We start from the raw sequence: 14,754 nt of genomic DNA, 5'->3' as shown, positions 1-14,754 counted from the left end.
TATTTATGATATCATTAAAAAACTATTTGTTTATTCCTAATTTATTAATAAAATGCGTTATTGTTTATGCGATTAGAAATTTGAAGGAGCCCGAGATGTAATTTTCAAAATTACATGAGGTAATTTATATTTTAAGTAAATTTTAAAAGTGTATTTGTAATTTATTCTAAAAATAAATGTGATCAAATTATATAATTATAATTATAAAATTATTTACTTATTTATTTTTGCAATGAATGATGATGTACCCGAATTCAAAGATAAGTAAAATGAATAACAAAAAATGCTATGAACTTACCTTTGTATCGTAATCTATCTCGAATATATATGTATAAAATAGATTAAATTAATGAAATATAAATTAATAAATAAGATGAATTTAAACTATCGATTCATTTTACTAAATAATTTCTAAAGTTATAACTCTGAATTTATAATGTTGTTGAATGAATAGCGTGGTGGTCCATGACAAAAATGAATAATTTCAAGCCACTTGTAAGTTGTAAGCTAAAATGGGTCCCCCTCAGGAACAGGAACCTAGTTTCACCGATCCTCCCCCTGTGTGGAAAAAGGAAAATTTCTCCTAAAGATGACGTTGGTGGTTGGAGGTTGGATGACTTTACTACATGAAGTGACTTTACTTTTTAGAAGAGAAAAATCTTCTTGTTTTTCTTCTCTGCTACACAGGTCGTCTTTTTAAAGGGAATCCAGAATTTCTTTCGATTTGGGCCTCTATCAAATTGGAAGAATTTTATTAAGGTTTGGTATTTAATTCTCTCAGCACTACAAATTTATGTAGTTAATGGTTTTGCATTTTCTCTTAACAAAACTAAAAATATAAATAAATAAATAAATTGAGATTTCTAGAGCTCTAAAAAAAAAAATTGTTGTTTTTTTTTTCTTTGTTTTGACAATAAAAAAGGTGGGTTGATCTTAAAATTTGAAGTTGTTTCTTGCAGATATACTAATCGGTTGATTGTGTAGTGTAGGAGAATAACAGTGATGATGATTCTCAGACAAACAGATTCAAGATCAAAACCAGATCATGCTTCCGTGCAGATTAAGCATTTCAGCCATAAGCATCCATTGACTTCGTCAGAAGAGCACCTGAGTGATGGTAAGGAAGTTTCGTGCTATGGATGTGAGCAACCAATCTCAGGTCTTTGCTACGGTTGCGTCTTCTGTAACTTTTTCTTGCACAAATTATGTTCAGAGCTACCCATGAAGATGTCACATCATATGCACACTCAACACCCTCTTAATCTCGTTTTAAAGAACCCTAAAGATGGCACCATTTGCCACTGTGCTGCATGTGGAAGAAAGTGTGAGACATTTTTTTACAAATGTTCCAAATGTTTTTTTTATCTCGACATAATGTGTGTTTCAGCGATGGACATGATTCAACAAGTTGTTGAACACGATGCCCACCAACACCCGCTAATCTCTATACAGAGGCCAGCCTTGTTCTTCTGTTTTGCTTGTGGTAGGGAGCATAAAGGTGCCTCCTACCTTTGTACCACATGTGGGTTTTGGGTCAACCAGAAATGTGCTTCGCTACCAAGCTCCATCAAATGTATTAATCACCACCACCCTCTCAGTCTCATCTATTATATTCCTAAGGAATATTATCAATTCAGGCCTACTTGTGAAATTTGCACCGAGTATCTGAATAGTCTCCACTGGGCTTATATTTGTGTTGGTTGTAGATACTTCTCCCATGTTAATTGTGCAACATCAAGGGCAGAGTTGTCCAGGTTAACCTTCTCCCCTTACAATTCTTATTCTTTTTATTCTGTTTGGGTCCTTTTCGTGGTAATTGATGATATTCAGTTCATAATTTTGTGGTTTCAGGGATTGTGAAACAGAGGTCGGAGTTAAACCTCTTGACTTCAATATGAAGGGTTTACCATTAGCTGATGAATCAGTTGATCCAATAACCCTTTTTATCAAGAACATTGGTCAACCAGGGAAATATAACAAAGCGGCAGAGATCAACCACTCTAGTCATGTCCATCCATTAGTATTTGTGGACAAGCCAATCAACAATAAGTCATGCCTAGACAGAAAAGATGAGGTGAAACATGATGAAATATGTGATGGATGCGCCAAACCCATCTTGGCTCCCTTTTACCATTGTGTTCAATGCAACTTCTTTCTCCACGAGTGTTGTGCGGAGTTGCATAGTGAATTGCAAAACCCGTGTCACCCAGAGCACCCGCTCCAATTGATTCCACAGCAGACCCCTCTACTCACATGTGATTATTGCTTAAAAAGTTGCAATGTGTTCATGTTTGGTTGCGAAACTTGCAAATTCTACCTCGACATTACGTGTGCTGCCCTACCCCACTTTATGAGACATGACACTCACAAGCGCACCCTTGCTCTAAGGAAAATACCCAATGGTATATGCAGTGCATGCAAGGCCAGTGTTTACTTTGTGTTTGCTTGCGAGGCTTGCAGTTTCAACCTATGTCACCTTTGTGCTTTATCGCCACTTAAGTTCTGGCACAGATATGATGAACACCCCTTCTTGTTAACCTATTCACCTATCGAAAACCATTTGGACGAGTATTACTGTGAAATTTGTGAGATCGAAGTAAATCCGAAATGTTGGTTCTATCACTGCATTGATTGTGACAAATCACTTCATACAGGATGTGTTCATCCTCTTCTCAGTGATTTATATTCAAATGTGAAATTTGGGGGCACTCTTAAGGTTGAGAAACACCCTCACTTTCTCACTTTCGTTCAATGCCCCAAGACTTGGAAGAACCCCCAGGGGCCCTGCTGTGACTGCTGCGGTAAACCTCTTGATCATAACCGTTTTGCCTTTGAATGTGTGCCCTGTAATTTTAGGCTTAGATATCGCTGTGCCTTTGATGCAAAAGACAGCAAAAAGTGAAGATTTAATTGGAATATTTTCAATCCAAATTGAAACTTTTCAAACAAATAGTACATGAGCCTGTGTAATTATATATATATATAAAAAAAAATGATTATTCTGGTTCTAGTTGTCATTCAAATGGTGTATATATTATATAAATTCATACATCATTTTCTTTTGAAGTCATTTTTAGACATTGTTGTAAGTTGTTACCAGACATGAAGCACCATTACATGGTAGTTCTTACAGTACAATATGGTGTTTTCAAGGAAACTTGTGCTTTAATATTTTAGGAATTTCCTATATTTAGTTATGCTAATTGTGGAGGAATAATGGTATGCATGTAATGGTGGATAATGATGTGTTAAGAGTCATTAGTAGTATGCTGATATACTAGTGGTTACAAAGAACAATAGAGTTTAGTGGGTTATGCGACTATGTGAGTTACATGTTAGGATCTTATATATAGTCATTTAATGGATGAGTATGAGTATGAGTATGAGAATTTAATAAGAACAGTATGAGTGAAATACAAGAGTCACATTATTTTTCTTCAATTGTCTTCCAAATTTGTGTTTTGTGTAGCTATTTTTATTTCTAACAAAGTGGTATCAGAGTTATTACGACCCTAAAAGTCTTCTCTGATCATTATAGTAAATTATCATACAATAATCACCCAATATGTATTTTTGGTGCGAGAAAATGATGTTCTCACATTAAAAAAAAATGAAGATTGTTCTGTTTTCATATTTCAAAGCATGTGATTTGTTCGATGTGGTTGAAGAAAAGCTAAGTAAAGGCTGGCCTAAAAGAATTTGAGAGAAGAAAGAGGACAAGGCACTCGGAGTTCTAAAGAAGGCCATATATTCAGATGTATGGATGTATATTGGAGATATTCAAGAACACCACATCATATTTGGAAGATGATTGTTGAGTATTTTCTCCAAACATGAAGGTAAATTCTTACCCACTGAGTATTGGGTGTTGGTATTTTTTTCCATAATAATTGAAGGATAAATTAGATAAAATAAAATAGAGAAGATAAAACAATCTTGCTTTTATTAATGAATAAAATAAAATAACATATAGAATTGGAGAACAAACTATAAAACTGAAAATATAGGAATGAACTAGATTATAACATGGAATTCGAATAAACCAAATTATTTGAACAAATTAGTAACATGGATAGATAAAAATTAGAACTCGTCGAAATGAAATTAATTTTAAAAAATTAAAGAACAAATGAGAAGGGATGCAAATCGAGTCCCATGTTTTATATGGTGTTCTTAAAACAGATTCGCCACATCTTCATTAGTACTTGAGGTCTGGTGTCTATATCCCAAGATACAATGGTTGAACATTTGCTATAGTAGCACTCACTGGAACAGCTTCAACGAACTTGAAGAATCAAAGAAAAAGGACTAGCAAAAAAAATAAAGATGAAAAATCCAACAACTTTTGGTGTAAAAATCATCTCCATCTTTTTATATGAAAAAACCATCTCCATTTTAATTCTCAAAAAAACTCGTCTTAAAGTTGGACGGAAAATGCCCCTTTTATACTTATAGGGGAGTCCCTGGCCATAAAAACTATTATCAACATGGCATCAATTGCCATTAACCAAGGCCATTAAGGGCTAGAGTTACAAAGGTTAAAAACCCCATATGCATTATATAAATATCATAATGTGTATATAATGCATTAGTTCAAGAATTCAAACTAGATGGGTCGCAAAACGGATATGGGTGTTGGGCCACAACCCGATCCAAGCCCAATCTCAAACACATGCACAAGTCAAGCCCAACCTAGGCCCAAAACTAAGTCCAAGTCCAAACGGAACATATGCACATGCACAAGCCTAGGCCTTGCCCAGACTAAGACTAAGTCCAAGTCCAACTCCAAGCCCAAGCCCAAGCCCAAGCCCAAGCTCCACTTCATGAGACCCACTTTATAAGGCAATTTCTCATTCAATACTCAATGGTTCCGGCTCATTCTTTTTACGCTGTAACATTCTCACTTAAGAGAATACAAATCCGCTTGGACCCACCTCAACCGTAGTTGGGTCCTACTTTAATTTTGCATTAAAGTTGCAGAAAAATTATTTTTTCCCATCAATCCCCCACATGAATAAAATTAGCCGAATAAAGATAGAACGGGAGACAACAAAGACTCGATGAGAGGGTACAACAGATAATCCCAACGTCGGATGAAGGTAGCTTTTGGCTTTGAACCTCCTCATTGTGAAAGCCTATCAGGTTTAGCTAACCAATGAACATGGAGTCCTGAACTGTTCCGCTTTTGGTGTAAACTGAGACAACAGACTTCACACAGGAATTCTCCTACCATAATTCAGTTCTCACTGTTGTGTCTATTTTGGCCCTGAACACTTGTCTCATTCAATGAATGATTTAAAGGATGTGGCCTCGTCAATTCTTATAGAAGTGGCCTCACTTTGCACTCACATAAGTGGCCTTCTTAAGGTATCTTACTATATCATGCTTGATTATTCAACGCATACAAGTCATTAAAAGTATTCGCTTAACCTTTACCCCCACATGCATCATTGTATATAGGAATGGGCAAAAAGAGGATTTATGTCACACCCCCAAATTATTTAAAAACAAAACAATATCCAACATGACATATATATATATATATATAATAACAAACAGTGATTACAAGATTAGTCCCAAAGGTTCTCTTTCTCATTGAACTATAAGTTGAGAGCCGCAAATTACATGTTAAGTTTTCAAAGTTCAAAAAGCTAGAGAAAATCACAACAAATGCCTACGAGCTTACAATCTCTAAGGCAAGGCCTTCATTGAACAAAAAGGACTCTTAATCCCAAACCAAAATAAAACTCCGAACTAACTTGTAACATATTCACGTGTTCTTCACTCCGACAAAAGGTTGATCCCCTTCTACTTCATTAGGGTGGTTGATTCTCACTAAGTCTTGAAATTTGTTAGATAGGAATGAGTAATTGCCCAATAAAGAATATATTTAACCAAGTATATAAACATTTGATTTAAATTATGCATAACCCATGAACCTTACCTATGAACACTAGTCCCACAATTTCATATTCCAATGCATGTCATTCCAATTAATTCCATATTTCTTCGTCCTCACACAGATGGCCAGTGGGCACCTCAACCTTCCACATTCATCGTCCTCACACAATCGACGCGCGGACACCTTAAGCATTCCCACATTTATCGTCCTCTTATGATCGTGCAAGTGGGCACCTCAGTTTTCCCCACACAGGTAATACCATATCACACATCAGACAAATTACCTAAAACTCTAATTTTATCTCAGCACATTCCCAATTCACCCATTGATTTCCATCTATTTACCAATCAAGACCCATGAATAATGATTAGGGTTTCACAAGCAATTGGGGCTTTTCCTTCTATTCTTTCATTTTCCAAGATTCATGATGTATACATTGTTTTTCATTAAGAGATAACCATTTATTTCAAAAATTTTAAGGCAAGAACCCTAATCACCATCAATGCCTACATACCAATCACCCATTCCACATCACACACGTATCATGAAATTGGCACATAATCAAACCAAAACACAAATATACAAGGTTAAAGATATTCCTACATCACGATTGTGTGTGGAGAGATGAAGACCTAACAAATGAACTTCCTAGATATCACAATCCAATCGGTTCAAAATGTAGCTCTCAACAAGATCAACACTTTTGATGAAGGAACAAGGATGGGTTCTTGTTATAAATAGATGAAATCTAGTGTTTTGGTCTTAAGATTTTCAGAATGGAGGAGTGAGAAGAAGAAAAGATGGAAAAAGTGAGAGAAATGAGTCAAAAAGTGAGTTTTAAAATATCTGACCCCGAATAGATCGCTTGAGTGAACATTTCATCGCTCGAGCGATGAAGAGGTTTTGAACATATTGCTTGAGCGATGAAGAGATTTCAAACATACCACTTGAGCGAACATTTCACCGCTCGAGCGGTAAACATAATGTCCTAGAAGTTTTGCAATTCTACAATGAAATTACAAGAAGCCTCACATCTCTGCTTAAGCGACCACTTGACCGCTCGAGTGGTCTCGCCTACAAACAGGCAAGATACTAGGAGCCTCGAATCACTGCTAGAGTGACCACTTGACCGCTCGAGCAATCTCCCATAACAAAATATTACAATCTCCTCTCTTAAGGAATTTCGTCCCAAAATTTTGTTATTCTTGCCCACAACAAATCCCGAGAACCCAAAGAAGTGAAACACTATACTAACAACCATAACAATCAAGACCTCATAAATTCGGAACAAAAACAACCCACAATTCAAAAAAAGACATAAAAGTCTAGAAAATGAAGAATATATTAGTTTATAATTTCTTCTTTCCATATGCCAAAATATAGTCTTAAAGAGAATAACAAAATAATAGATTACACGTCATTAAACAAATCTGGATACTTCTCACGGACCCCGGCTTCTCGTTTCCACGTAGCCTCTTCTACTCCATGATGATCCCATAACACTTTGACTAAAGGAATGGTTTCGCCGATCAAAACTTGTTCTCTGGAATCTAAGATCTTTATCGGTCTCTCCTCATAAGAGGCGTTCTCATCCACCTCAAGATTCTTCTAATCTAGGACATAGGAAGGGTCGGGTTGATACTTGCAAAGCATGGAGACATGGAATACATTGTGTATTCTAGAAAATTGTGGTGGTAAAGGAAGGTGATAGGCCACTTCTCCTACCTGTTCTATGATGTCAAAATGACCAATGAATCTAGGTGACAATTTCCTACTCCGACCAAATCTCATCAAATCCCTCATATGTGATATATTCAAGCACACATGATCCCCAATCTCAAAAGATAAAAGTCTTCTCCTCCGATAGGCATAGCTTTTCTGTCGACTTTGAGTCGTAATCAACCTCTTCCGAATAAGGACTACTTTCTCCGTGGTCTCACGAACTAACTCGAGTCCTAGCATGGGTGAGTCCCCCACCTCGGTCCAACACATTGGTGATCTACACAGGCGCCATATAGGCCTTCGAAAGTCTCCATCTCAATGCTAGCTTGGTAACTATTATTGTAAGCAAACTCCGCTAGAGGCAAGTGCCTCTCCCAAGAACCCTTGAAGTCTAAAACGAAAGCTCTCAACAAGTCTTCTAAGATTTGGATAGTGTGCTCAGATTGACCATCAATTTGAGGGTGATGAGTAGTGCAAAAATTTAATTGAGTACCCATAACACTCTGTAAGATCTACCACAATCGAGCAGTAAAATGAGGGTCTCTATCTAAGACAATACTCATTAGAACCTCATGAAGCCGAACAATCTCTCTAATGTAAAGCTCCACTAAGTAATCAACCGAATCCCCCATACACATAACAAGAAAATGAGCTGACTTAGTCAGTCCATCCACGATGACCAAAACCACATCATTACCCTTCTATGTTCCAGGAAGACCTGAAACAAAGTCCACAGTGATGTGCTTCCACTTCCACTCAACTATCAGTAAGAGTTGTAACAACTCGACTGGCTTTTGGTGTTATGCTTTGACTTGTTGACAAGTTAGACATTTAGATACAAACAGAATGACATCTAGTTTCATACTCCTCCACCAAAATTGATGACTAAGGCCATGATACATTTTTTTGCCTCCTGGATGCACTGCAAGGCGAGAATGGTGGTATTCCCGTAGCACTTCGCCTCTTCTACCCCATGATGATACCACCATACTTTAAGTAGAGGTACAGTTTTACCCATCAAAACTTGCTCCTAGAAGTCTAAGATTTTCACAGGCCTTTCTCATATGAGGCGTTCTTGCCCACCTCCAAACTTGTCCAATCTGAAACATAAGAAGGATCAGGTTCATACTTATGAAGCATAAAAACATGAAATACATTGTGTACTCCGAAAAGTTGTGGTGGTAGTGCAAGGCGATAGACCACTTCTCCAACCCATTATAGAATATCGAAATGACCAACGAATCTAGGCAACAATTTCCCGCTTCTATCAAATCTCATCAAACTCTTCCTTGGTGATATTTTCAAAAACACATGGTCACCAACTTCAAAAGATAAATAACTCTTTTTTCAGCTTTGAACCGTAATCAACCTTTTTCGTATGAGAGCTCAGTGGTCTCATGAACTAACTCAGGTCCAAGCGTGGGTGAGTCCTCCCACCTTGGTCCAACATGCTAGTGATCTACACAGACACCTATAGAGGGCTTCAAAAGGCCCCATCCAAACACTAGCGTGATAACTATTATGGTAAGCAAACTCCGCTAGAGGCAAATGTCTCTCCCAAGAACCCTTAAAGTCTAATACACAAGCTCTCAATATATCTTCTAGAATTCATATAGTGCTCTCCAACTGCCCATTAGTTTAAGGGTGATAAGTTGTGCTAAAATTTAATTGAGTACCCATAACGCTTTGTAAGCTCTGCCATAATTGAGTGATAAAACGAGGGTCTCTATCTAAGACAATACTCACTGGAAGTCAGACAATCTCTCTAACATAAAGCTTTGCTAAATAACCAATCGAATCCCTTATACAATACCAAGAAAAGGTGCCAACTTAGTTAGTCGATCCATGATGACGCAAACTGCATCATTACCCTTATGTGTTCAAGGAAGACTTAAAACAAAGTCCATAGTGATGTGCTCTCACTTCCACTTAGCTATCGGTAAGGTTGCAACAACCTGAGTGGCTTTTGGTGTTTTCCTTTGACTTGGTGACAGGTTAGACATTTAGATACAAAAAAAATCTATATCTTGCTTCATACCACTCAACCAAAATTGATGATTGAGGTCATGGTACATTTTTGTGCCTCCTAGATGCACCGCAAGGCGAGAGTGGTGGTATTCCCAAAGCACTTCATCTCTACAGGATTCTGGCATAGAAAGGTGGTCTACGTACCAAACACTTAGATCAGAATGCACTCACACACCCTTTTCCTCCATCCCCTTGGAGATTTTCTCTCTGATTACTTCCACTTCCAAATCATGTCGTTGTGCCTCTACAACTCGTGTGGCTAGTGTAGGCTGTGCAAAGACGGTAAATAATGTGACATGCTCTATAGACTCGCCAAGATGCAAGTCAAATTCACCAATGTTGCCTAACATCTCCCACTTTCTAATGGCAAGACTGGCCACAATACTTACGAACTTCTTACTCAAAGCATCGGCCACCACATTGGCCTTTTCTGGGTGATAGTGTAACTCAAAATCATAATCTTCCATGAACTCCATCCATCTCCTCTAACATAAGTTCAAATATTTTGGGGAAAACAAATATTTGAGACTCTTATGATCTAAAAACACATCAAACTTCTCACCATACAAGTAGTGTCTCCAAAGTTTCAAGGTGAAGATAACTGCGGCCAGATTTAGATTGTGCGTTGGGTAATTTCTCTCGTGATTCTTCAATTGACGGGAGCCATATGCTACCACCTTACCCTCTGGTATTAAAACAAACCCTAGACCTTCCTTAGAAGTGTCACAATACACTATGTAACCCAAACCTCGCTCCGGGATGATGAGGATTGGTGTGGTAGTCAACCAGAGTTTTAACTCTTAAAAAGATCTCTCACAAGCTTCACTCCAAACAAACTTCACCCTTTTCCTAGTCAATCTAGTCAATGGCGATACTAGGGTAGAGAAATCTCTCACAAAACGTCTATAATAACCTGTAAGTCCCAAGAAACTTCATATCTCAAAGGAATTCTTAGGTCTCTCCAACTTTTGTATTGCCTTAATCTTGGAAGAGTCTACAGTAACCCCCTCCCCAGAAACGACGTGGCCCAAAAACTTCACTTCAGAAAGCCAAAATTCACACTCTTCGTACTTAGCGTACAATATGTGCTCCCTAAGCAATTGTAAGACAATATGGAGGTGCTCTTTATACTCATTTTCAGAGGATGAGTATATCAATATGTCATCCGCAAATATAACTACAAATTTGTCAAGATACTCTTGGAAGACTGGATTCATCAAATTCATAAAAGTGGTAGGGCATTAATCAAGCCAAACAGCATGACAACAAACTCATAGTCGCCATATCGAGTACAAACGGTCGTCTTGGGAATATCCTTCTTCTTCACTCACAATTGATGACAACCTGATCTTAAATCAATCTTCAAGAATTATCAAGAACCCTTAAGTTGATCGAAAAGGTTATCTATTCTAGGTAATGGATACTTGTTTTTGATCGTGACCCTATTCAACTTGTGGTAGTCTATACATAGTCGCAACGAACCATTCTTCTTTTTAACGAAGAGAGTCGGTGCTCCCCATAGCGAAGTGCTATAGTGTATAAAGCCCTTGTCTAACAACTCTTGTAATTGCTCCATCAAAACAAGTAGTTTGGTTTGTCACACCCTAAACCCGCCCCTAAAAGTTTGGGCATGACCCATTCGAAAACAGACACTAATCCTGTTATACATATCATACGGGGCTTGAACGGAAGCATTCAATAATATAAAATACATAGAATAACATCCATTGAGCTATTCCTAACATGCCAGGATCTCAACTTCACACTAAGTAAATATTATACAGAAAGTTTACACACATATGCCTCGACTCAACCCCACAAATTGGTTGATAACAAAAATATTAATGAAGAAGGAACGACTCAACCCCACAAATTGGTTGATAACAAAAATATTAATGAAGAAGGAATTATATACAATCAACCATAAATAGACGTTCAAAGCATAAATCAAAACTCAGCAACTATACATAATGCACGGCTTCAGGTGGTGCCTGGACGCATCAAAGTTGACAAGAGAAACACAAGCCTTAAGGTTAGGACTGAGCTCCCGGTTGGTTACCTACAGAAATAAACAGACAAAACACAGAATGAGCGAACTCAGTGAATAACAGTACATAAATAATGTAATATTCAACCTGAATAATCAAACATATAACAGCAGATACATATGATTAACTACATGCCGTAATTATGTCCAAAATAGCCATGGGTTCAATTTCCGTAACAGAATGGCTTTAAGCCCAGTATATACAGAACAACCATAGGCCTACAGATGCCGAACGACCATGGGTCCGGAAATGACAGAAATAACAGAAATAACAGAAATAGCAAAAATAATAGAAATAACAGAAATAACATAAACAACAGAAATAATAGAACTAACAGAAATAATAGAAATAACAGAAATAACAGGACTAATAGAAATAACAGAAATAACAGAAATAACGGAACTAACAAAAATAACAGAAATAACAGAACGTATAAGCGTGGGGTAACAGAACGCATAAAGCGTAGTAACAGAACGCATAAAGCGTGGGTAACACAACGCATAAAGCGTAGTAACAGAATGCATAAAGCGTGGGTAACAGAATGCATAAGCGTGGTAACAGAACACATAAAGCGTCGTAACAGAACGCATAAAGCGTGGTAACAGAACGCATAAGCGTGGGTAACAGAAATAACAGATGTATGGACTCAAGAGGTGGCTCGTACGAATTCTAGAGGTGGCTCCCACCAAGGTGTAGCACTTAGTTCCGTACAGCACTTTGTTCCATACCAGAAAACATTAGAACAGATTAATACAGATAAGCACATTCTTCCCATTGATCACATCAATAAACATAGATACATAAGCTTAACGGAACGTTGCCGATAACAGAGTCGTAACATTAATTATCAACAGCAAACTAAACATATGGTACAATGATGGGCTTAGATTTCCTCATGGTTCTTTGTACATAGACATACTTGTTTTGTAATTAACAGAACCTTGACATTACCAATAATCCGAAGGTAAATCAGACCAATTCATAAACCAACTTCACAGTGTTAATAGTTGTATGCAATTTTTATACAGAAGTATAGGTAATTCTTAGGACGGCACATTGACAGTAATCATTAGCCATAACTCAGAATACGGAGTAGGTTCAGAATCATACCGATGTGCGCTAACTCTTTCAATGTCCACGTTAGTTCTCAATCAACACACAGGTCAACATATTAGGTCACGGAGAATAGAATATTGTTCATAATATTTCTTAATGGTAATTACGGTGCATTTGCAGTACTATTACTCACAGTGTTCAGATGCTTGGTCCACCCCTGTAGTTGACCCTACACAATTCATCATAGTACAACACCATTCAATTTCCAATATTATTCAATGCAACATGATCCAACAAAGTCAGCACCACTTGGTTCATCAATACCATTTGCAACTTCACATAATTCACAATAAATCCTTGAATCCTATTTCAACATTCTAAAACCAAGTTCATATCATCTATATCCTTAATAGATTATTTCTCTAATTTTCCTTTACATGATAGCATGAATTTCAACATTTATAACAAGGTTCATTCGCAAATTCTAAACATAAGTTTCAACATTCCCAAATTCCAATTCAACTTGAACACATATACTTCAATACTTTAATTTCATTACTCTACTTTTAACTTGAGCCAATTCATTGGCTGTCATCATTAATCAACCTAGGGTTTCCAAGAAAATTGGGGGTTTTCCTCTTTTCTTAGTGAAATCGCCGAATCAACAATTACTATATGCCAATATGCTAAAAACATTCAACATCCTTTGTGAAGTAGAGTGGAAGCCCCAATTGTGCATAAACATAAAGCCATAAGTGTCCCTATCCCATAATCAACTCAAGATTCCAAAATGTCAATAAAATCCCAAAGTACCAACAAAATCACTTTGAATCATAAACATTCAAGGCTAAGAGAACCCCCTACCTCGAAATTGGAAGCAAAGAAGCTAGGTTGAATGCATCCTCTCGAAATCCCAAAATCTAATCGGTTGGAAAAGTTGATCTTCACTTCTTCTTCACCCTTGATGCACGATCCATGGTGGATTGTTGGTAAAAATAGATGAAATCAAAGGTTTGAGAGTTAGGGTTTCAGACTTAGGCAAAGAGGACGGAAGAGGGAGGAAGAAAGATATAAGAAATGATCTAAAATCCTGTTTTTAATGCTGCTATCCCGAAAAACCCGCTCGAGCGTCCCTATTCCCGCTCGAGCGGACCTGCTCTCAGCAGAGATTCCAAAACTTCAAACAGGTGTAACTCTCCCATCCGAACTCCGTTTGTAATGACCCCAATATGCGTATAGAAAGTCATCCTTATTTAATTAGGGGTTAATGTGTTTTAATTCAACTATATCTATCGGAATTGAAAAATTATCTGCTGAGTTATGGCGACCTTTATTGTATCGGCTTGAAATTTTTTTTACCCTCCGCTCGAGCATGGGCTCATTTTTGACATTCTTAATAGTGTATTTGGAATGTTCTTACCTTATTTTGGGGTATTGTTTGAGGTGGTGGTATGATGGTAAAGTAAGATTGGACCAACGAATTTAATTCGAACAGTTAACCTATGATCAGCCGTCATTCATTTGTCCTTTTCTTTTTTCACACTTGGAATTTGAATGTGAGGTTAGAACCATTGGAAAGCTTATTTCCGGGGCTTCGATTTGGACACAAGAACGACCTAGAACGGAGTTCCGATGAGAAAGTTATACCCGTTTGAAGTTTTCACATCTGTGCTGGAAGCAGAGCCGCACGTGCGGGGAATAGCGCCGCACGTGCGGTAGGTGCGGGACAGCAGCTCTAAAAACGGGATTTTTGGGCCATTTCTTGCAATTTCTTTTCCTCTCTTCTTCTCCCCTCTTCCATGTCCGAAACCCTAGCCCTAAATCCTTGAATTCCTTTACTTTGCTCATGATCCACCATGGTTTTTGGCATCAAGGATGGAGAACAAGGGAGGATCGATGTTTTTACCCGATTAGAACTTGGATTTGTGAAGGCTTCTTCTCAAGCTCACTTCTTTGCTTGATTATTGAGGTAAGGGTTTGAATACTCTTCAATACTTA

At 37.5% G+C, this 14,754-nt stretch overlaps 1 protein-coding gene across 1 annotated transcript; it reads left to right on the top strand.

Annotated features, from left to right (window-relative positions):
* Positions 1-486: 486 nt before the first annotated feature.
* Positions 487-2,950, top strand: LOC145816683 (uncharacterized). The gene is made up of 3 exons (XM_082912578.1): positions 487-759; positions 990-1,754; positions 1,852-2,950. The coding sequence occupies exons 2-3, from the start codon at positions 1,003-1,005 to the stop codon at positions 2,900-2,902; spliced, it is 1,803 nt and encodes a 600-aa protein (XP_082768704.1). The 5' UTR covers positions 487-759; positions 990-1,002; the 3' UTR covers positions 2,903-2,950.
* Positions 2,951-14,754: the final 11,804 nt, after the last annotated feature.

The sequence above is a fragment of the Camellia sinensis genome, unplaced genomic scaffold, assembly GCF_055761805.1.
Source record: "Camellia sinensis isolate YWXY unplaced genomic scaffold, ASM5576180v1 Unanchor4, whole genome shotgun sequence".
Lineage (NCBI taxonomy): Eukaryota > Viridiplantae > Streptophyta > Magnoliopsida > Ericales > Theaceae > Camellia > Camellia sinensis.
Note: the sequence above shows the minus strand (reverse complement) of the source record. Positions and strands in the feature narration are given on the sequence as shown.

Coding starts and splice junctions, on each gene's coding strand:
- LOC145816683 (XM_082912578.1), top strand. CDS start 1,003: ATGATGATTCTCAGACAAACAGATTCAAGATCAAAACCAGATCATGCT. Junction 1,755..1,851: donor TCAAGGGCAGAGTTGTCCAG/GTTAACCTTCTC, acceptor TTGTGGTTTCAG/GGATTGTGAAACAGAGGTCG.